The following is a 23,949-nucleotide window of genomic DNA, read 5'->3' on the forward strand; positions in this document are numbered from 1 at the left end:
ATAAATGATCAATGCGAGAAGAATGTCCAAATATATATCTCATATGTGTCGTCTTGGCACCGTACAATGCGAGACGATACAGGATAAGTGCATCCTAATAAGAAATGCAAAAATGCGAAGACGAAATGAGTCATTAAAAAGAACATGTATACTGCGAGATAGATGGAGGTAAATCGGCATAAAATTTTATCTAAGTGATTTGTGAGACACATAACAAATACATCATGTCGGTGAAGTAATCGTTTCAGATAAGGATAACTAGCGATTTCTAGTAGTAAATCGATTTATCCCACATGCATTAAATCAAATAAAATGTGGGAATTGTTCACGTTTTATGAAGAGTTATTAATGTTGTTCTTGATTGTATTGTGTATTTATTGGTCAAGTATACTATATCGTAAGTCGCTAATTATTTTTGTTTGGCACAATAAAAATATCATAAATTTTTTAAATATTTGATACTAATTTCACTTTTCTTTTATTATTTTGTAGATTTTTTTTTTTTTTGTGAGATAGAAAATTAGGGGTTATTTTTATAATATTAACGTTTTATTATATCTAGCTTTCTAGAACATCTTTTTCTTTCTCATGGCAATCGCAAAATACTCGTAACCCATGATTTAGTTAAGCAAGTCTCATTTTTTACGTAACAAAATTATTTTTTATATAATTTAATAGAGTATTGTTATTAAGCATATGAGGTGACACTTTGTGAATGTTTAGTGATATTATATTACAGTTATTAAATTAAACTATGTAAAACTAATACTTAATTATATCAATAACAGTATGACATTATAGAAAGTGCTATATATTCTAATCACACTACTTAGTGTAAGGTAAAATACAAACCATTTTTTTCCTTCATAACTTCAGAGAAATAAAAAGTACATAAGATGACATGAAATCTTGTACTCTCAAAATCTCACATACTATGCTTACCTATGAAGATAAAGCAAGCATTGTAGATTCTATTATTGAACAATAACACATTCTTCTCTCTTACCTTACCTCTTAATAGATAAAGATTACTCTTACATATCACTCACAAGAGGGAGTGTAGCATTATGTTCAGCTGAGAAATCCCATATTCTTTCTCCACCAAAATTGAGGTTGTATTTTGGTCTTTTATCAGGGAAAAAAACCCCAAAATGCTTCTCCAACTCTGGTTGTTTTTGGTTCTCATTAAACATAGCAAAAATATAGGTCTCAATAGGCTTGTTAGGCCTCTTAGGGGAACCTTTCTTGACATGCCTAATAAGATTTGAGAGATAAGTCCTTGCATTGTCATCCGAGGTGGCGAAACCACCGGCCGAGGGCCAACCACTTTCGGACACCACAACATCTAATGAGCCACCCCAAACACCTTCAAGAGAAGAGTACAATGCATCTAATATTGCATCAAAGAGATTTTGGTATCCCAATCCTTTGTCCCAAACAACCACATTTGGAGAAGTGAAAAGAGCATATTGGAGTGAGATAGCACCAGGGTTATCCCTATGGCTAAAATAAGGATATATATTAGCCAAAAGAGGTGTTTTAGCCCAAACCAAATGACCAACAATTGGCTCAATAAAACCTCTAATGTCACCTCTAAAAGCACCTTCAGATGGTGGAAAAGATTTGCCTATTAATGTTGTGTCAATTGCTGTGGAGACCTTAATTTGGTCTTGGAGACCAGCTGATCTAACTGCATTGAACACATTTACCAAAGCTGGTAAAACAAACTGAGCAAGCCAAGCTGTATTTCCACTAATTGGACTCACTTCATTTCCAACTGCAATGTACTTGAATCTCACACTTGGCCAGAAATTGACCACATTTTGTTGGACCCATGATGTTGCTTGTGAAGGGTCTGCAAGCTTTTGAAGATCTGAGTTTGGAAAACCAAGAATTACCTCTATGTTTGAGCCTCTAAGAGCATTTAAAGCTTCATGATTTGGATCATAAAGTCTCATTCTGTTTATGTTGTTTGCCTTGTACAGAGCCACAACTTCTGATTTTGATGGTAAATTATTACCCATCATTCCATAACAAACACCTACTGATTGTGCACCTGTATAAACACAAATATATATACACATCAAATTACCATATATATATAAGACCCTCTTGAGTTAAGGTACATATGAAGCTCAAGAAGTATAAAGAGATTAATTATTGTACCTGAAATGCCAAGATTAATTGCAACTATGAATAAACCCAAAAGAAGCATTGTAGTAGTAGCCATTAGAGATGTGTTTATTGGTAACCAAATTGAGTATTTTGATGTTATATTTCAGGTCTTTATATAGAGATGTTATAATTAACTTGATTATTATTATTATTATTGTAAATCAACTTGATTTTTTATTGGCCGCCTAGCTAGTATGGTCTTATTATACAAATCACAATTCAATGTATAAGCATGGCTTATCTCTTTCTCAAATATCCTTCTCCATTTTTTATTTATTAATTTATAATTATTATTAGTAATAATAAAAAAAAAAGTTGTAATGTGGATGGATATGTGTGACGTCTCTATCTTAGACTTTGAAAATATTATTGTTAAAATATATATGACTATGGTATGTAAGATTTTGAACCTAACTTGGATCAATTTTCCACGTACGGTTACATAAATAAATATATTTTATAACATATGAGTCATGGTTATACAATACATTTTATTATGTTGAAGTAAATAAATGGGACAATATATCCTTACAAATATATATATATATATATATGACAATGTCTAGTATTTTTTTTTGAAAGCACAATGTATAGTGTTTACTATTTAGGAAAGTGAAAATATGCTAACATATTTTTGAATAATTATGTTATAAAAGAAAAAAAATTATGTTATAGTGTAATAATTTGTGTTCACTAATTTCTACTTTTTTTTTTAATATAATAATGAGATAAAATGAAAAAAAAAAATATTGTCTAAAAGTGACTTATTTTTTAGAACAGAAAATAATATTTTATTGGTCTCAAAATTCTTATTTTTTATAATTTTATTTTCAAAAAATAATTTTTTATTTTTAAAAATAATAAAGAGTTTTTTAATTATAATATCAAACATACACTTAATTATTTTAAAGTGCACATAATTATCCTAAACTCTTTTCATTTTTAATTTTTTTGGGTGTGACATGCGTAGTCTAGGAGAAATGAAAAATCCAACTAGCTATACAAAGTCTAAAATAGACCCTGTACATTGTTATTTTGGATTAGAATAATAATATTCATTCATATATATATATATAGAGACACAAATCCATATATGAATAAATGTGCATGGGGCCTTCATCATATATCTGATTTATTTATTTATTTATTTTGGAAATTGGCCTAACTATAATAATAAGCCACTTAGTTCTCATGATCTCTTCCCCAACTTGTTCTTATATTGCTTGGCTTGGAAATATTCAAAGGTTTGTATCTAAATGGTTTTTGTTTATTCATATTATTAATATATAATAAGGCCACTTTAATAACGCCGCCAGGCGGCTACACTATAAAAGTAACATTTTTTCAGTACTTGATCATGTGGTTTTCTTTTTTTTCAACACCCATCACAAAGTTCTCTAGGGGAAAATATATATTTATATATATATATATATATCCTCAAAGAACTAACTTCGATTCAAAGCTATGGAAATTTAAAAGTTAAAAGGATCAAGTTTGTGTCAAAAATGGACAACAGTTTGATTACTTACTAGTTACCAAATTTTATATCAAAAATAAATTGAGTTATAATGAGGTACTTACCTCTTTTTACATATGTCTAGAGTATTAATTAGGGGATTTTAACATGGTTTGTTAGTATTAGATATTAGTGTGGCTGGATTTGGCATCAATAGTATAGTAGGCCTAAACTTTAAATAATTTTTCTCTTAGAACAAAAAAACTCTAAATAAATTTGGTTAGTATAAAAAAAAAAGCTCTAAGAAAATAGCATGTTAAAGAGACTGAATAAGCTTCCTTGGCCCACAAGAGTCATGAATTAGTCCGGGCCTAGTTCAAAACTAATACATATTTGTTACAAAAATATCAATATTTTGATTACAAGATACCCACTACAATGACTTTTTGTAAATCCTTTTTGTTTACCGAGATTTTTGGAAACCGAATTAAAAGAAGAGTGAGTTAAAGAAAATAAGATTAATAAATAAATGGGATGAAATTTTTTACGCGGTTAGGGCGTTAACAAATTTTAGTCCACGAGTTAGTATTATTAAGCTTTTTGGCTATGGTGTATTTACTACTTTTTTAATACCAAATTTTCTAAGGGCTTTTTCATTTTTACACTTTAAAACAATTTTTTTTTTACATTTTTACGAAATTTTACATAGAAACCCCTATTGCAACTAGCGCTGCAACCTAAATTGCAACAAAAAATCGTATAGAAACCCTTATTACAACTAGCGCCACAACCACTTTAGAAACTCAAACCGTAAATTTGAAAAAAAAAATAAAAAAATAGTATATGGGGTAATTTCTCAATTTTCTAACCTTTTGCACGAAGCGATGAAGTCATAATTATAAGCAAAATGACTAATGTGTTTGGCAGCCTTTAACTGATTAGGATTCTTTTGGTCTTCAAAGTCCACTGATGTGGTAAATATAATATAATATTAGCTATTGGATCGGGTAGGTGATGCTTAATTCATTAATAAATGTCATTCCTACATGGAAACATTGTTGATAGTGACATGTGAATGTGCGTCGTCAGTTTAGAAAGGAAAATGTCAAAGTAGTTGGCGTTGGCTAAAAAGGTAATTTCATTTTTGTTGTGAGCCTTTTTGTGGTCTGACACAAGAGACGAACTGCTTAATCTCTCAAGATTGTGTTAGAATTATGCCATGTGGGTTGACTTATGTTACCTTAAATGTTCCCAAATGCCTTTCGTGTTATGTTCCTGGATGCCTCCTGGGGCATCCTTATTTGACCTACACATGTTTGCTCTTCGAATGTCTATTGGTCGATCTGAATTCGGGTCTCTAGATCCACCGTTGAGGGTTAACCTCGATGGAACCAGACATCAAGTCCGACTTCTCCCATTCTTGATGGATAGGTCGTGCATTTGCTCCACATGGACTTAGGGAATGGGTCTCGTTTCTGTATTGGGTCTCTGTCGGGACCCACTTACTAGCTATTTAGAAACATGAATAACACTTTAATACTTGTGCATTATTTTTAAAAAAATTGATAATAAAAAATATAAATATAAATATGTGTAACATTAATATTGAATGTTCAAATACTAATATATAAGGATGCTAGTTTTTTTTCATAGAGATATTTCTATTTTTGACACGTGTAGAAGTTTTAATTCATTTTTTGTGTCACTTTTTGAATAAAATCTTCAGATTTTAATAAACTGAAAAATCAGTCAAAGCAATGGCAACTAACTTAGGAGACAGAAACTCCTCCTGGATAGTGCGATCTGTGAAGAAACAAGAAGCTCGCGCCATATAATGAGCAGCTTTGTTTGCAGATCGTTTAACAAAATACAAAGACACAAAAGACAAACGATTAAGCAAAGTCTTACAATCAAAAACAATAAATTCAAATTGAGAAGGAGTGAGAAGAGAACTCAAAATGGCTTGAACACGGACTAAACTATCTATCTTAAGAACAACATCATCCTAAGAGAAACTATCGATCTAACTAAGAGCCTCCTTGATGCCAATAATTTTTGCCATCTCAGGTTGAACCCGATCTTCAAAAGACTTGTTGAATGCAGCCAACACTTTCCCATCATGATCACGGGCTGTACAACCAACACCATAACGTCCAAACTGCTCAAAAATTGCACCATTGACATTGACCTTTGATAACTCTTAAGTAAAGAGTTATTTGATATCACTTTAAACATGTTTTTTTTATATGTAATTGTGTGTCATTGTAGTTATTTTGTCTTTTAATTTGTGAAAGTTCCAGTGGTTTATGTTTTTGTGTGTAATTTGAAGCTGTTAGTAGAAACCAATAACTTGTGTATAAATTGGCAAAGAAAATAGCAAGTTAGTCAAGTTCTTAATTTTGCTGAAATTCTGTGAAGTTTTTGTTGCAGCAAACAAGTCAGTAGCTGATTTGTTAATTTTCTTGAGAAAAAGATGAGCTGACACTTCATTAAATGTGATGGCATTTGTGGAGATGACATGGCATTCTAGGAGTGGTGGTTGGAGCAATTACTTCGAGAGGCTAGATGCATGACATGTGTAGGGTTTATGTTGGGCAAATGGTACAAAATCTAGGAGGTTCTCAAAAAGAGGTAGCCTCCATTTTCAGAAATAGGGCAGCACGTAAAGGGAATATATATTCTGTCATAGACTTTTTTTTTTTTACAGAGGAAGAAAGAGGCAAAGAAGAAGAAATAGGAAGAGAAAGAGGAGAAGGACAACAAGATTCAACATCTACCCTTTTGGAAATCTTCTCCTCTATTGTTGTTTGTCATTTCTTTCTTTTCTCTTCTCTAACTCTAGCATTCAAACTCCATGGCTGAATTTTATATTGTAATGGTGATTATTAAGTTAGCTATGAGCCAAACTTTTTATGGTTTGAATTGTTGAAGAACCCTATGTTTTAGTTTAGTAATTTTCTTATGCAAATATTTAGTAAAAATTCTCATGTTCATTCAAGTGTGCTTTATGTTAGTTTCTTGATATTGTTTGGCCACCAATAGCTTGATATTGAGTTATATTTAATTCTGAAAAGGTTAAATGTAATGGACTTAGCTTGAATGACACAAGATCTCAATTTTATTAGATTATATTAGAGATAACATAGGAATATGTTATATCCTTGTGTAACATTTGAGAGTTTGTCTTGTAAATGGTATTCTTGAGCTTGATTGGCATAGGAATATGTTTGAACAGGTCCAATGATTGATTGCATAAAATTTGGAAGAGTTTTGTGCATTTTATTGGAGTTCTTGTTAACCTGAGATTTTTGCTAAAGATTTGCTAACGTTTTGCTGCAGCAAAACGCACAGTTTCTGCTAAACATAGGGGGATTCGATAGTTCAAACCTTTCACATTTCAAAAGCTTACAACTCATTTTTATTTTCATCTTGCATCCACTTTTGAGTTAATTTACTTATTTTTTGTTTATTTAGTTGAATCATTAATCATTTCATTTCATTTTGGTTCTTAGGCATTTTGCTTGGTAATTAACTTTTGCAATAGAAATTTTATTTTTATAGTCCTTGTGGAGACGATACTCGTTACTTATCATTGTATTTTACTTGTTTGTGACTACGTGCACTTACGTATATCTAATTTTTTTTCACAACAACCTTGATCTGATTAAAACTGCAGTAGTCCAATGCTCAATGGCTTTATTATTATCACGAAATAACAATAAAGAATCATCTTTTGTTGACTGAGCAAACTGATATTGATCAAGAGCACGCCTTGCTGAGAGAACAATTGTAGCAGCAGTAGAAGTATTCTGGTTCCAAACGACAACATTACGAGCTTGCCAAACGCCCCAAGCAACCATAGCTGCCTCTTCCAACATGATTACACCTACCCTGTGAGATAAATTGTGCCACCAGGATGAGAAAACAGTTTCCATCCAGCTGCCAATATCAACACAGAACAGTGCCAACACGAACGAGCAAAAGGACAACCAACAAGTGCATGAAATTTTTTTTCTTTTTATTATTAAATATTTGATACTAAAATCTAATCATTTGGTGACTACATAACTGTGAAAATATTATTGTTCTATATATATTAACGAGTGATCCTATTTTATAACAATTATGTTCTATTTAATACAAGAGGTATTTTATTATTTTAAATATGTATTTTATATGATTAAAATAATATAAATTAAAGGATCATTCGTGTAACGTCCCCGCTTCAAGCCTCCATTAGGCCCTTACTCCCACGAAATAATGACTCTTATAAACGAGTATTTCACTCTAGCTGCATCATGGACTGATGACTGGCCCTACAGACCAACACGAGTGTTTCTAGCGTGCTTTTTCCTCACTCGCACGCTTCTTGGGAAAACTTCCCAAGAGGTCACCGATCTTAAAATTACCCCAGGTCAAGCACGCTTAACTATGGAGTTCTTTCGTGATGGGCTACTGAAAAACAAGATGCACCTTGTTGATATAGGTAGTACCAATCAATCCATTTAAGTCCTCTTCAACTGTGTAGTCCCATACATACACAATCTCATAATCATCCCACTTGGCCTTCCCCAGGCGATGTGGGATTGCACAGCTTACTCGGTATTTCCCCTTACGGATCACGAGACTACTGACTGTCACAATCACCCCCCTTACGGGGTCTGACGTCCTCGTCGACCACACTTCCGGCTAGGTCAAGGCTCTGATACCATTTGTAATGTCTCCGCTTCAAGACTCCATTGGACCCTTACTCCCACGGAATAATGACTCTTATACACGAGTACGTCACTCTGGCTGCTTCATGGACTGATGACTGGCCCTATAGACCAACACGAGTGTTTCCAGCGTGCTTTGTCCTCACTCACACGCTTCCTGGGTTTTCCCAAGAGGTCACCCATCCTAAAATTACCTCAGGTCAAGCACGCTTAACTGTGGAGTTCTTTCGTGATGGGCTACCGAAAAATAAGATGCACCATGTTGATATAAGTAGTATCAATCAATCCATTTAAGCCCTATTCAATTGTGTAGTCCCATACCTACACAGTCTCAGAATCATCCCACTTGACCTTCCCCAGGCGATGTGGGATTGCACAGCTTACCCGGTATTTCCCCTTACGGATCATGGGACTAATCACCCCCCTTACGGGGTCCGACGTCATTGTCGACCACACTTCCGGCTAGGTCAAGGCTTTGATACCATTTATAACGTCCCCGCTTCAAGCCTCTATTGGGCCCTTACTCCCGCGGAATAATGACTCTTATACACAAGTACGTCACTCTAGCTGCTTCATGGTCTGATGACTGACCATACAAACCAACACGAGTTTTTCCAGCGTGCTTTGTCCTCACTCGCACACTTCATGGGAAAACTTTCCAAGAGGTCACCCATCCTAAAATTATTCCAGGTCAAGCACGCTTAACTGTGGAGTACTTTCGTGATGGGCTACCGAAAAACAAGATGCACCTTGTTGATATAGGTAGTACCAATCAATCCATTTAAGCCATCTTCAACTATGTAATCCCATACCTGCACAGTCTCAGAATCATCCCACTTGACCTTTCCCAGGCGATGTGAGATTGCACAGCTTACCCGGTATTTCTCCTTACGGATCACGAGACTACTGACTGTCACAATTCGTAACCTTACAAAAAAGGGATCATTGGTAAGTATTATTTTTCAACAAAAGTTAAAGTGTGACATCTGACCACTTATGGATATTACATATTCGTAACAACCTAGGACTTAGGGCGTCACCCTTCTCACGTTTGAGCCTGAAAAGTGTGAGTATAATGAACAACTTTTAAGAGACCACATGATCGAAATAGACACATATTGGTCGAAAGGTCCTAAATAGAAGTTAAAGGTGAAGACAACTCTCATACCATATTAGAATTCAGGATAAGGTGCATGAGATTTTATCTCAAAATCAATTAACAATAAAAGAAGTACCCCATTCATTTTATATATATATGGTATTTTCTTTCCACATTGCTAGGAACTAATTCTAATAAATTTTCATTTTGAGAAGGGAAATTTGATTTTATATACTTAAAAAATTAAAAAAATTTATTATTAAACCAAAACCCTAAACCCTAAAAAAACTATGACTTTTTTTCAAAACCCCAAAAATACCCCCCCTCACAATTCAAACCCATTCTCTCTCTGCATCATCTCTCTCTCTCTCTCTCTCTCTTTCTCTCTCTCTCTCTCTCTCTCTCTCTCTCTCTCTCTCTATCTATCTTGCATCCCAACCGCCCACCCTCACCACCACCTCTGACCTCCGACCTCCGACCTCTGACCTCCGACCATCACCACCACCTCCAACCACCCGCACCAACACCCTCGACCCAGTCCCACTCTCTCGGACCACCCAAATGTCGAAGACCCTCAGCCCCACTCTCTCTTCCTCTCTCTGAAATCGCAAAAAAAAAAAAATTCCCCGAGGTCCGATGGTCGGACCCCATGGTCCGACCATCGGACCCCAATCTCTCTTCCTCTCTCTGAAAACGCAAAAAAAAAAAAAAATAAAATAAAATATATAGGTCCGATGGTCGGACACGGGGGAATTTTTTATTTTTTATTTTTTTGCGATTTCAGAGAGAGGAAGAGAGATTGGGGCTGAGGGGGTGCGACATTTGGGTGGTCCGAGAGAGTGGGGCTGGGTCGAGGGTGTTGGTGCGGGTGGTCGGAGGTGGTGGTGAGGGTCAGAGGTCGGAGGTGGTGGTGAGGGTGGGCGGTTGGGATGCGAGATAGAGAGAGAGAGAGAGATGATGCAGAGAGAGAATGGATTTGAATTGTGAGGGGGGTATTTTTGGGGTTTTGAAAAAAAATGTCATAGTTTTTTTTAGGGTTTAGAGTTTTGGTTTAATAATAAATTTTTTTAATTTTTTAAGTATATAAAATCAAAATTCCCTTTTGAGAATTCCTACTTTTTTTTGTAGATGATGAGTTACTTGGTTAGAAGAAATTCTACCAATGTGATGAGACTAGACTAGTGGATTATATTACTACATTGATTTTATTTATGAAATTCGCCTTTTTGTAAAAAAAAAAAAAATCAGTAATTAAGTTTTTTTTTTTTGCAAGAAAAGTAATTAAGTAAATATATATATGTTAAATTGAATAATAATTAAAATAAACCTCATGTTAAATTACACTTTTAAATATACTACTTAATCAAATTATTTGGTTATAGACATGTTTACGTGTAGTGTAAACTTCATTTTGCATGGCAATGCATTGCCATTAGCTTAAAAAGTTCATTCCACGTAAAACAAATAATACATATTGAAATTCATTCACAAATTTCTAAATTTAAGGAAAAAAAAAATCAAAAAAGAGAAACAATCCTTTGACTTTCTGTCCTTTTTTGCAATTTTAATTTTAATTTATATTTAAAAATGGCGCAATTTTATTTTTAAGGAAAGTACAAAAATAAGAGTACCATATTATCCATAGGGTCCCTTTTAACCTTAAAATTTAAAAATATTATTATTATTATTATTATTAATAACAAAAAAAAAATAGTGAAAGATAATGCACAGTCTCATAATACGACGTCGTCTCTAGTCTTGGCTAGCTAAGAAGAAGAGCGCGTGATTACACCGCCTAATTTTATTTAATATATTATTTTATTCTTATTTTTCCTAATTAAGCCCAAGCAAGCAATCTTTTTCTTTGAATGGAAAGATCAAAACGATTCGTTTTACCATTTATTTCACTCTCCGTTTCTCTCTCCTCTTTCTCTCTCTAAAATGGAAAGAAAGAAGTAACGCATTCGAGGATTTCAGAACTCTGCCTCTCAAAAATCCTCTCACTGCGCGTGTTCGACACTCGCTGATTTAATTGTATTTTTTATTATTATTATTTTTTTTTGGGTTTTGAGGTTTTGATATTGCACCAGTGACCACCACCACCACCACCACCACCGGATCCCCATTCTCCCAATCTAGAGCTACACTGGCTGTAATTATACGTCGTCGTCGTTTGACACCGTAAACGCTTCGCCGTTAGAGGTTCTATGTATAACCACACTAGGTGAAATCTCACTACTTCTCCTCCATTTTAAGAAATTGATTATGTAATGTTTGGGTGTTGGGGAAGAATTTGAACATGGGTTGTGTTTGTTTTGGAAAATTATCTTTTGGGTTTTTCGCTTAAGAAAATTAATTTAGGGTTTGTGGTTTTTTTTTTTTGTCTTGTTGCAGAGGAATGTCATTATGGATTGTGCAAGGTCAGGGCACAAGTATAGTATAGCATTTTGGGTGTTCTGGGAGGGACTCTGCTCATCTGATTGGATTTACATCCTCATATAAGGGTTTGTTTTTTTTTATTGTTTCTTTCGATTTATTTGATGAACCATAGATTTATGAATGTCTTTAGCTATTGGATTGTATTTTCTCATGTGTGTTTCAGTGTATGGTTGTACTGAGGGGTGTTAGTGTAAGAAGATATGGTTTGGTAGGTGTTGGGGTCTTGAGGGTAGGGGAAGATAGAGCTGTATCCACTTTATTGTATTTGTTGGAATGGAATTATTGACTATATTTAGTTACCTTTTTTCTTACTTTTTTCCCCAAGTTTCATTTTCGGTTGTATTGTTCTGTTGTTAATATTTGGTGTTTACTGATGGTTGTTATAGAACAGTATTCTAAGTTAGGGTTGTGGAATAATAGTTTTTTCCATATCTTTTGTTAGAATGAAACCATTGCCATGTTTGGTTGCTTTTTCCTTTCATAAGTTTTACCTTTGGATTATGTCTTTTTTTTTTTTTGAAAAAGAGACAGAGGCCACTTGTCTAAGACAGGCCCCTATCCGATAGTTATTGAAAAGCCTCACTTGTGGCGGAGGAAAACGGTAGTTACATGAAATTAAACAGAAAACACTAAAAAACCAGCAAAACGAAAAAACAGAACAGGACCCCAAAGAAAAACAGTATTTGTTTGACCAAAAAACACATTACATCAAACTTCTCCATTCTCTACTCAAATCGAAGAATGATAAGTGCTCAAAATGCTTGGTCTTATACACCCAAGTCAGCAAAACAAAAAAACGAACCAGGACCCAAAAAAAAAAAACAGTATTTGTTTGACGAAAAAAGACATTACATCAACTTCTCCATTTGCTACTCAAATCGAAGAATGATAAGTGCTCAAAATGCTTGGTCTTGTACACCTTTGGATTATCTCTTAAGTTGTTCGAGTGTTTCGTTCTTATTGTATTACTAATGTTGGCTTCAAAATAATTCTTTTAAATTTATACTGTGGTTTGCAGGAGTCATGGCTTTTCGGAAATATGTTCCTTCTAGTGATGCACCACCTTCTATAACTATGAAGCCTTTGGAATTCTCAAGTAAAATGCATGATAATCCTCGGTTTGTGGATCCAGAGACCGCCCTTGCTGTGGAGCCTGATATAGATATAGATCTCAGAGAAGTTTACTTTCTTATCATGCATTTCCTTTCAGCTGGACCATGTCGTAGAACATGTGGGCAGTTTTGGAATGAGCTTCAAGAACATAAACTTTTACCCAGAAGATATCATGCTTGGTACTCGAGGAATGATGTGCTTATTGGAGATGGAAATGATGATGGCATGTCAATCCCTTTGAGTTATAGAATGTTGGTGGAGAGGTATGCTTCACTTTGCATCTTTCTCTCTTAGGTGTAATCAACATTTTCATCAGTAAACAATTAATTATGCCCAAGATTTTAATTTCCAAGTAACACACATGGCATTTGGTTGCTAAACAGCTTTCCTATGAAGCTGATTGTTGTGTGTTATTTTGCTTATTTAGGTATTCTCACATTCAAAAGGATCACTTGGTAAGGCTTTTGAAGCAGTTGCTTCTAAGTGCAGCTCCTCCACGGAGTATAAGCAGTGCAAATCCCCCAAATGCTGCTGATGTACCTACTTTAGTGGGAGTTGGTTCTTTTTCACTTTTAAACGGTAGGTTAAACTGGTTTAAGAATTTAGGTTTTCATGGCATGCAATTGTAAAGCTTAATTGTTATGTTATAATGTAAACAAATAATAATGTTATCGTATTAACTTAGGCTTTGTTTTTTCTTCCTTTAAGTTATTATATGATCGATACTTGATGCACCCTTATTATTTAGATGATGGAGATACTTCCAACCAATCATTAAGGAAACCCCCTGCTCATATGCGTTGGCCTCATATGAAAGCGGATCAAGTTCGTGGGCTAAGTTTAAGGGAAATTGGGGGAGGTTTTACTCGGCACCATCGTGCACCATCTATTCGTGCAGCTTGTTATGCTATTGCAAAGCCAACAACCATGGTTCAGAAGATGCAAAATATCAAGAAGATAAGAGGACATCGAAATGCTGTTTATTGTGGTATGCTTTTTTAATTCAGTTCTATTATGTCAAATGATTGCATCCTCCCGACCTTTCTTTTGTACATAAGGCTTGTTTTCCATGCTAGGATGTAATGTTTTTGTGTGATGATTTTGTTTATTTTTGGAGCATACTTGTAGGTGTATGATATGCGACAAATGGAAGTTGCAATTTTTTTTCTTTTCTTTTGAGAAGTATGCTCTTGATTGAGTGTGTGAAATTACTGCAGCCATATTTGATCGCTTGGGAAGATATGTTATTACCGGGGCAGATGATCGCCTTGTCAAGATCTGGTCAATGGAAACAGCATATTGCTTGGCAAGCTGCCGTGGTCATGAAGTAAGTTTGTACAATCTCTACAGCATAATTTGCTTATGTGTCATTGTTATCTTTGTATTATTTTTTCATCTTTGTTTTTTTAATGTTTGGAAGGGTGACATAACTGACCTGGCTGTGAGTGCTAACAATGCTGTAGTGGCATCGTCATCAAATGACTGCATTATTCGAGTTGTAAGATTAAGATTTCCCTTCTACTAAGCGAACTGCGTCATCCTTTTTCTCTTTTGTTTATTGATTTGTGACTTACATTTTACTTGAGGGTCAATCATTTGTACATTTTTGGTCTGTTTTAGTGGCGTATACCTGATGGCCTACCAGTTTCTGTACTGCGGGGGCATACTGGAGCAGTTACTGCAATTGCATTTAGTCCGAGACCCGGGTTTACCTATCAACTTCTGTCGTAAGGCCGTCTCTCTTTTTTTTCTGTCTCCTATTTCTACCAAAGTTATTCTGTTCTCTGTAAAAATTATTCTAACCTTGTTGATATTGATCTCTTTTTTTGTCAGCTCATCTGATGATGGGACATGTAGGATTTGGGAAGCTAGAAGCTCTCAGTTGAGTCCGCGGATATATGCTCCAAGGCCTTCAGATTCTGTGGCTGGTTAGTTGCTCTCTTAATTTCATCTAGATTCCAAATCATAGTTTGTGAAAGGACCTTGTTTGGAATAATATGATTAGTTGCAGGTAGAAACAATGTTCCATCTTCAAGCACTGGTGCACAAAACCATCAAATTTTTTGTTGCGCGTTTAATGCTAATGGTACAGTCTTTGTCACTGGTAGCTCAGACACACTTGCAAGGGTAAATCGTTCTCTCTCTCAGTATTTTTGGTCACATTCTTGTTCAGGGAAAGGCTAAATGTTCTGTGTATGGAACAAATTTCATCAGTAATCATTTTCTAAGTGAATTACGACATTCAAGGGCTATTTTCTTGCAGGTGTGGAGTGCTTGTAAACAAAGCTCTGATGACGCAAACCAACCTAATCATGAGATAGATGTGTTATCTGGGCATGAGAATGATGTGAATTATGTACAATTTAGGTTAGTTAGTCTGTCAATGTAGTTTCCATTATTCACTGATAAATATATTCGTACTGATGGAGGCTCTCTCTGTATTGCAGTGGTTGTGCTGTAGCATCTAGATTTATGTCAGCTGACAACATGAAAGAAGAGAATGTTCCAAAATTTAAGAATTCTTGGTGTGTCCCTTGTTCCCCATCATTTTTACCCCTTTTAAAATTAGTAACATAGCTTTTTATCTTGATTTGTGTTGTTTTGCTTTGTCTACCCCTTCTTTTAATTTCAGTTGAAGTTTTGGGTAATAACATTTTACGGTGCTTATTGTAATGTTTGTTTCCAGCTTCACTAATGAGAACATAGTTACTTGTTCTCGTGATGGCAGTGCAATTATTTGGATACCAAGATCACGGCGATCACATGTGAGTTGCCACATTATAGCATATGCATATTTTGTGTGTGAATTAGGAGTGTCCCTCATATAATATTACTCTTTTCTTTTTCTGTTTCTTTTTTTAGTTAATATTCCCCAAAATTTGAGCATTGGAGACTTTAGTGGAAAGTTTTATCATGAACTCTTTTAAATGTTTGTTATACCATGAATTCTTTTTTTTTTTAGGAGTCTAAATAAAATGTTTATTGCCATTTTTATGTTTCAAGGGGAAACCTAGCCGGTGGACGCGAGCATATCATCTCAAAGTTCCACCACCACCAACACCTCCTCAACCTCCACGAGGAGGCCCTCGTCAGAGAATACTTCCTACTCCTCGTGGTGTAAATATGATAATTTGGAGCCTTGACAATCGCTTTGTTCTTGCAGCTATAATGGGTATGTTGTTGATTGTTCTTTTGTTGTAATAATAACAATCCAAATAATTGTTAGTATTATAGTTATTGTTATTGCTGTTGTTGGTTGGTTCTTTAGCTGTGCATGTGTTTTGAAGTTTCTATAATGACCCCTCTCTATTTATATTTATTTAAGGGTAAATACCATTTTGGACCCTGTGTTTTGCAAAAGTTACAGATTGGACCCTGTGTTTTGTTAAATGACAAAATGGACTCTGTATTTTCTAAAATAGTAAAAATAAGACACTGAGCTTAATTTTTGACAACTTTTTTTTAATACAACCAACTTGAAGACAATGATTAATACGAAAAGATACAAAAAATGTAAACAGTTTTGTCATAGCACTTTTAGATCGGATTATAATTAAACTTTATTTTGACAAAAAATCAATTCAGGGTCCTATTTGTACTATTTTAGAAAATACAGGGTCCATTTTGTCATTTAAAAAAACACAGGGTCCAATTGGTAACTTTTGTAAAACAGAGGGTTCAAAATGGTATTTACCCTTTATTTAATGTATATGTATTTACACAATTTTATATCTTCTTTGATGCAGATTGCAGAATTTGTGTGTGGAATGCGTCTGATGGTAGCTTAGTATATTCTCTAACTGGTCATAGTGAATCTGTATGTGATTTCTCTCTCTCTCTCTCTCTCTCTCTCTCTCTCTCTCTCTCTCTCTCTCTTAAAAAACAAAAAAAGAGAGTTTGCTCTATTTTTTCTGTTCTTTTGAATGCTTAAAATAATTTGTTAATCATGTCTTTCAAAATACTTTCACTAAATAAAAAAAAACAAAGAAAAAGTAAGCCCGAGAACACATACTGAGAGTTTATAACAGGAAACTTTTATGCAAGAACAACAGAAATTTACATTAAAAAATTCAATCCTTGTTAACTTAGCGAAAAAATAAAGATTGAGCCCTTAAACTCTTTTATCTCGCAACATGGGAAAATTCTTCTCTGCATGTCCAAAAATTCTTTTGTTCTGCTCCAGCCAAATGAACCAACAGATGGCCATGGGTACCACATCCCATAACTTTAGAAATCTCATGAGTATGCTGCTGAAATACCCACTGCAGATTGAACTCTTTGAACCAATTTCTCCATAATTGAGAGGAAAATTCACAATGCAAAAAAAAAAAAAAAAAAAGAAATATATATTCTAAAGTTTCCTCACTTTTCATTCACGAAAGCAGGATGATGTTTTGTTTTCCTTCCTTGATTAGAGGATTTAAATGTGACTTATGTTGTATGCATTTCTTACGTTAATCAGTGCGCTTAAGGGTTAGGACTAACTTAATTTTTTGATAGACGTATGTTCTGGATGTTCACCCTTTCAATCCCCGGATAGCTATGAGTGCTGGTTATGACGGAAAAACCATTGTGTGGGATGTAAGTTCAGTTGCCTATGTTTCTTAAAAAAATTGCTTGTTTTTTCTGTGGTAATCAAAACAGATTTAATTGTGGTTCTAGATATGGGAAGGAAAACCAATAAGGACATATGAAATATCACACCACAAGCTGGTTGACGGAAAGTTTTCTCCGTAAGTGTCATCATTATATTTATACTTTTTCTTTATGTTAATCTACAGCAATCAGTAGTATGATTAATATTGTTAAAATTGAATAGCTTTTTATTTTTCTGTTTACTTGACTCTATTGTATTTTGCTGGAGTTCATATAGCTATTTTGTACATGATATTGTATTTTCGTGTGAAGCTTTTATTCTAGTTGACTATGTTTCCTAGGATGTTCAGTATCGAATTGATACTTTGTTTATTTACTCTTGTCTGCACTGGAGACTATTAGTTGTCTGTTTATATTACTCACAATTTTCGTTCTGATATGTAGAGATGGGACGTCAATCATACTATCTGATGATGTTGGGCAGCTTTATATATTGAACACAGGCCAAGGGGAGTCCCAAGATAATGCTAAATATGACCAGGTATTTATGCTCCTACTTTTTATTTTTGTTCTTTAATCTCATTTCGCTCGTTATGCATTTATATGATCAGTTGGGGATTTGGTACCTCTAATGTTTGTTTTACAAAAGGAGGTTTCTTAGTGGTACTTATCTTGTGTACCCTCCTTTGGCAGTTTTTCCTTGGTGATTATCGACCCCTTAGTCAAGATACCCATGGGAATGTAGTTGATCAGGTTGGATGATCACGTTTTTGATTGCCATTTACTAGTTTTACTTTATTCTTTGACTTCCATACAGATTATTATATAACTAGGACCCTAATATGTTAGACTGTAGTTCTCAATTAGAGTTTTGATTACAAGCAATGGCGATTGTTGAAACAGGAAACTCAGATAGCACCATATAGACGGAACCTCCAAGATCTTCTTTGTGACTCAGGTTTCTCTGTTAAAGTACAAGCTGTTATTATTATTATTTTATGCGATTTATCTCTACCATTTCATTTTCTTAAGCCCCGTTTATACTTTGAAACTGTTAGGCATGATACCCTATTCAGAACCCTATCAGAGTTCATACCAGAAGAGGCGATTAGGAGCTCTTGGTGTTGAATGGAATCCTAATTCTCTTAAACTTGCTACTGGAGTAGACTTTACCCTCGATCCAGAATACCAAATCTTGCCCTTGGCAGACCTTGACATATTTCCTGAACCTCTGCCTGAGTTTGTGGATGTCATGGATTGGGAACCAGACAATGAAATACAAAGTGATGATGCTGATTCAGACTTTAATGTCGCTTTAGATTACTTTAGTGGAGGAGAGCAAGGAAGTTTAAGCTCCAATTCCTCTGTTGATTCAGAGGGCAGTGCAGAAAATGGTGAGACTGATGACACACAAGTGAATAGACGTCGAAAATCAAAAAGGAGAAAGCAAAAGGCTGAAGTAAGTTATTGTGAATTTTGGTCTTTCCTTTGTTTTAGGCTTCTTTTGAAATAATTAACCTGCTGCTCTGTCTGTCTTGCTTCATCAGATTGAGATCACGACATCTTCAGGAAGGCGTGTGAAGAGGAGGAACTTTGATGAGAGTGATGGTAATCCTCTCAGGAGAAACAAAACTAGGAAATCAAAAAGTGGTCGAAATTCTTCAAGGAAGAAATCTCCTAATTCGAAGTCATCGAGACCTCGAAGAGCTGCAGCGAAAAATGCTCTTACTTTGTTTTCTAAAATTACTGGGACCTCTACTGATGGAGAAGATGAAGATGACTCGGGACTTGATACATCAGAGAGTGAATCCATACTTCAAGATTCAAACATTGAGAGTGATGGATCTGATAAATATTTGCAAGATGAGCAAATGAAACATCGAAAAGGGAAAGAAATTTCAATGGATGACTCTGACTCGGTTAAACCTCCCGAACTTCATGTTAATGGTGGAAGTAGGACAAAGTTGGTCCTCAAATTGCCACAACGTGAATCAAATAGGCCTCTGGTTCGAAATAAGATAGTGTTCAAATGTGGTAACGATGGTGTAGGTCCGTCCTCAAGAGTTCCTCAAGGAACAATTGAAATGAATGGGAATTGTATGAACTCTCAGGATCCAAGATACTACCCTGGCAATTATGCAGGACGCAACATGATTGAAGAGCCAGACAGAGTTCAAGGAAATAGAGTTGACCTTCTAAATTTGTCTGATGATTATAAAAATGGGAAAATTAGATGGGTTGGGGCCAGAGCTCGGACATCCAAGCGTCTTAGATCTGGTGAAGCTGCACCAGCAAATGCATTTTCTAGGACAAACTCGTCTCTTGAATTTCGTTGTGAAAAACAGAATAATTTCAGTCAATTTGCAAAACCGGAGAATGATTCTTTGAGTGAGCTCTCTGATTTACAAACACAAAAACAAGAGATAAAGGGAGATGAAAAGCTGGCAATGAATGGGAAAGCTATGGGGGATGATACCTGTGGCATGGCCAACGGGATAGAGAAATTGAGTTCTATTGAATGCAGGGAATACAATAATACATCAAACTTTCATGAGATGGTTGCTAAGAATGCAACTGACTCTGACAACAACAATAATAATAATATGACTGAGCTTCCACACCAAGACACTCATAACGCTTCACATGATTTACCCGCCGAGGATGACGATGCCGCTTTCATTGAAAATGGGAACACAGATGGTCTTCTAACTGAAGAAACTAAGATCCCCTCTCTACTCATCTCCACAAAGTTGAATCTGAAAAGGACTGCAAATGATTCTGAAAACCCTTGTGAGCAGGAAATGAAATCTTCAGTGGACAACTTGGAGAATGGGAAATATAATTTGTTAAATGACAGGCCATTGGTCACTGAACAAGACTTGGTTGTGCCTGAGGATAAAACAGCAAATAGATTGAATTTAGATCGTGGAGATGGCGGTCCATTGGAATCTGACACTCAGTGTGATAAGAATGCCGTGTCTAGTATAAAGGACTCGGTGGAGTCCCATCAGTTACCTAAGAAAAACATGTATACTGTTGTATATAGAAGGACTAGATCACAGAAGGCTATAAATACTTCAGGAGGGGGTGGTGAAGGCAAAGGAGGAAGCACCTCAAATGCACGCAACCACAATCCTAGCAGATTGGATGTTTGTGAAGAGTCAATTGATGGGTCATGTGGGACACAATCCACTGGATTGAAGGGCTCTGCATCTACAAATGTGACTGACAATGTTAAACTAACTGAAGGCCATGAATCAGGCTACGTGCTTAGAAATAATCAGAACAGTTCCATGAGTAAGCGTAGACTGTCACATGAAGAATGGGGATCAAGTTCTAGGACGACAGTTGGTTTGAGGTCTAGTAGAAACAGGAGAGGCAACCATCATCTTCGTGAGACAAGTCTAATAGATACAACAAGGAAGTCAAATAAATCATCAGGAAAGGGAACATGGTTAATGCTAACTACACACGAGAGAGGCTCCCGATATATTCCCCAATTAGGGGATGAAGTAGCATATTTGAGACAGGTTAGTTGCTCAAGTTATTATTACAATATTTTGTTGATTCACTTCTAGATTGGTGGTTTAGTTTTCAAACGTTTGCTGATATATGTTGAAAATTTATTTTTATTTCTTTCAGGGGCATCGGGAGTATTTAGAACAACACACCCAGCGGAGAGAACAACCTCCTTGGATACAAGTGAAAGGAAAATTAAGAGATGTAGAGTATTGCAAAGTTCGAGACCTCGAGTACTCCTCATCTGGGGGATCTGGGGAGAGCTGCTGTAAAATGAAGCTTGAATTTGTGGATCCCACTTCCGATGTATATGGTAGATCTTTTAGAATGACCCTACCGGAAATGACTGGTTTTCCTGACTTCCTTGTAGAAAGAACTCGCTATGATGCTGCTATACAACGAAATTGGACACGCAGGGATAAATGCCAAGTTTGGTGGAAAAATGACGGTGATGAAGATGGTGGTTGGTGGGAGGCTAGGATTCATGATGTGAAAGCCAAATCTAATGATTTTCCTGAAAGCCCATGGGAGAGGTATATTATTAAGTACAAGGAAGAGCCTACAGAGACGCATTTGCACAGTCCCTGGGAGTTGTTTGATATCGACGCTGAATGGGAGCAGCCAACCATTAGTAATGACAGCAAAAACCACCTTCAGTCTGCCTTTGCCAAACTAGAACGCGTGAGCAAACTTCCAAAGGTATCAAATCAAATCAAACACAATCTTAAATGTGATACGAAAGTACATCTTTTCTAAATCTTGTTGAAACTTATTTCAGGATCGTTATGCAATTAATATGTTGAAGGAACTTTCACAGAGGCCAAAGTTTGCAAATAGGTATAATCACATTATTCATTATAGATTTTTTCTTATGATCATTATGGTTTTAGCTTCCTTTTCCAGTTAACTTTTATACTTTTAAATTGTCAGGTTTCCAGTCCCATTATCTCTTGAAGTGATCAAAACTAGATTAGAGAACAATTACTATCGAAGTTTAGAAGCAGTGAGGCACGATTTCGATATCATGCTGTCAAATGTTGAAAATTATTTGGGGAGCAAGTCAGAGAATTCGGCGAAAATAAAACGTCTGTCAGATTGGTTTGCAACAACATTGTCATCTTTGTAGCTTTTTTGTTTCTTTTCTTTATAGAAAGAAATTATTACTGAGGTTAAATGGCCTCTTTTGTCTAATGTATAGATAATTTGATTTCTTCAAAAAAGTTTTTCCTTCTTACCAGTTAGATTGGTTATTGGAAATTGGTTAAATATTTAGGGGGTATTCTTTCTCAAGAGGAAATAGAAAAATGAAAAGAGTTGATTTGTGGTGGTTGTGTAGATTTTCCACCAGAAAGATTTGTTATTGTATAGAGACACTTGATATTATTATCACCATTAATAACACAAGGAAAGAAAAGGAAAGGAGAAATGTCCACCTAATGTTTTCTTGTTTGTTTTTTCTACCTATTTTACCTTTTTTTTTTTGGTTTATTATTAGAGAATTATTCATCTTTTTTGTCTTGTATTTGGTAATGGCCATTTCCTTGAACTTAAATTGTGTTGTATTGGTAATGGTTATTCATCTTGTTTAATTTTGGTACAAGTATTTTCGTTGGCTAAACATACCTTAATAGTGTTCAAAGTGACATTGAATTACAACAATTTAACTAGTTCACTTATTAAACCTAATTAAGCAATTTAGATCCATTTGTGTGGTACGGTTTTGGATTGAACTTTTTTCGAATTGCACAACTCAATGCGGTTAGCAGTAGGGCTGTTCATAGAGTATCTGATCCAATCACAATCCAATTCAATCCAATCCGCAAAATGTAGATATCTTCACTTGTGCGGATTGGATTGGATTGAAAAATTTAAAATTCGTACTTGTGGAGATTAGATGTTGTTTGACCTTAAAAAGTAACCGATCTAATTTAATTCGCACTTAATTATATATATTTTTTAAAAATTATAATATATAATATTATATTACTCTATAGTAATATTTACAAAAAAAAAAACAAAAAACCTAATTTTTAAACCTAAACCTAATCGCTCCACTGTTTCTTCTTCTATGGCCATTCTCTTCACTCTATAAAATAAATACCATGTTGTTTGAGTTAGAGCTGGAGTTAGAGATTAAGAAACAATAGTTTCTTGAATGAGATTCTTCCATTATTTTTTTTACTGCTAAGGTTTATTTTATGGAAGTGTAATGTGTTGTTGTGTGTGTCTTTCTTTTTTCTTCATTTTAATGACATATTAATTAATTAAAAATTATAAAAAAAATAACCAATCTAAAATAACCGATCCAAAATGTAAATTGGATTTAAACTGTCATGCAATTTGGATAGTGAATTAAATGAACAACCCTAATTTGTAGTTGGGCATTTAAAGTTCGAACTACATAACTTAATGCAGTTATTTAAAGTAATAAATTTTGTATTAATGGAATGAAAAAAGAAGCATCTTTTATAACTCAATTAGTATTTTATCTAAGAATTAATGTATATTTAAAATAAAAATTTATTCTTACATAAACATAAACATTTGAGAATGACAATTTTCACTTAAAACTTTGTAAACCACTAATTAATCTATCTGATACTAATCTATGTCAAAAAATAAAAAATCTAATACTAATAAATCTAAATCCAAAAATAGTAAAAAAATTGAAAAGTGAAAGTGGCCAAAGTAGCTACTAAATCCATGCGGTATAGAATTTCATTGATTGACTTCCATAACGATTCCATTATTGTTTACTCGTTACAAAATCTTTAACTTCTTTTACCTTCATCTTCAAATACTCTCCAATCTTCGAAGAAACACTAACAAAAAAAAAA

The 23,949-nt window shown here is 34.7% G+C and overlaps 2 protein-coding genes across 4 annotated transcripts; one reads left to right on the forward strand and one right to left on the reverse strand.

The window, feature by feature from the left end:
* Positions 1–797: 797 nt before the first annotated feature.
* Positions 798–2,390, reverse strand: LOC115723486 (glucan endo-1,3-beta-glucosidase, basic vacuolar isoform). Its single transcript, XM_030652981.2, has 2 exons — positions 2,167–2,390; positions 798–2,056 (listed from the first exon to the last, which is right to left on the reverse strand). Exons 1-2 carry the CDS (start codon positions 2,228–2,230, stop codon positions 1,035–1,037), a joined length of 1,086 nt encoding a protein of 361 aa, XP_030508841.1. The 5' UTR covers positions 2,231–2,390; the 3' UTR covers positions 798–1,034.
* Positions 2,391–11,365: 8,975 nt separating this feature from the next.
* LOC115721887 (uncharacterized) lies at positions 11,366–22,549 on the forward strand. 3 transcript variants are annotated; one of them, XM_030650988.2, is made up of 25 exons: positions 11,366–11,669; positions 11,840–11,949; positions 12,903–13,260; positions 13,425–13,576; positions 13,746–13,985; positions 14,215–14,324; positions 14,418–14,495; positions 14,618–14,724; positions 14,831–14,925; positions 15,003–15,124; positions 15,261–15,364; positions 15,445–15,522; positions 15,684–15,762; positions 16,001–16,169; positions 16,744–16,814; positions 17,498–17,578; positions 17,660–17,730; positions 18,038–18,134; positions 18,287–18,346; positions 18,497–18,551; positions 18,652–19,052; positions 19,141–21,123; positions 21,236–21,811; positions 21,891–21,949; positions 22,043–22,549. In XM_030650988.2, the coding sequence occupies exons 3-25, from the start codon at positions 12,908–12,910 to the stop codon at positions 22,236–22,238; spliced, it is 5,337 nt and encodes a 1,778-aa protein (XP_030506848.2). In that variant the 5' UTR covers positions 11,366–11,669; positions 11,840–11,949; positions 12,903–12,907; the 3' UTR covers positions 22,239–22,549. The 3 variants fall into 3 exon arrangements, with proteins under 3 accessions (XP_030506848.2, XP_030506849.2, XP_060960417.1); XM_030650989.2 differs by having other exon boundaries at positions 15,009–15,124; XM_061104434.1 differs by lacking the exon at positions 11,840–11,949.
* The last annotated feature ends 1,400 nt before the right edge of the window (positions 22,550–23,949 follow it).

The sequence above is a fragment of the Cannabis sativa genome, chromosome 9, assembly GCF_029168945.1.
Source record: "Cannabis sativa cultivar Pink pepper isolate KNU-18-1 chromosome 9, ASM2916894v1, whole genome shotgun sequence".
Taxonomy (NCBI): domain Eukaryota; kingdom Viridiplantae; phylum Streptophyta; class Magnoliopsida; order Rosales; family Cannabaceae; genus Cannabis; species Cannabis sativa.

Bases quoted from the DNA above. Each gene is read 5' to 3' on its own strand.
- LOC115723486 (XM_030652981.2), bottom strand. From the start codon at position 2,230: ATGGCTACTACTACAATGCTTCTTTTGGGTTTATTCATAGTTGCAATT. The intron at 2,057-2,166 runs GTACAATAATTA...GTGTTTATACAG, and splicing joins AATTAATCTTGGCATTTCAG to GTGCACAATCAGTAGGTGTT.
- LOC115721887 (XM_030650988.2), top strand. From the start codon at position 12,908: ATGGCTTTTCGGAAATATGTTCCTTCTAGTGATGCACCACCTTCTATA. The intron at 15,125-15,260 runs GTAAATCGTTCT...ATTTTCTTGCAG, and splicing joins GCTCAGACACACTTGCAAGG to GTGTGGAGTGCTTGTAAACA. The intron at 17,731-18,037 runs GTAAGTGTCATC...TCTGATATGTAG, and splicing joins GTTGACGGAAAGTTTTCTCC to AGATGGGACGTCAATCATAC.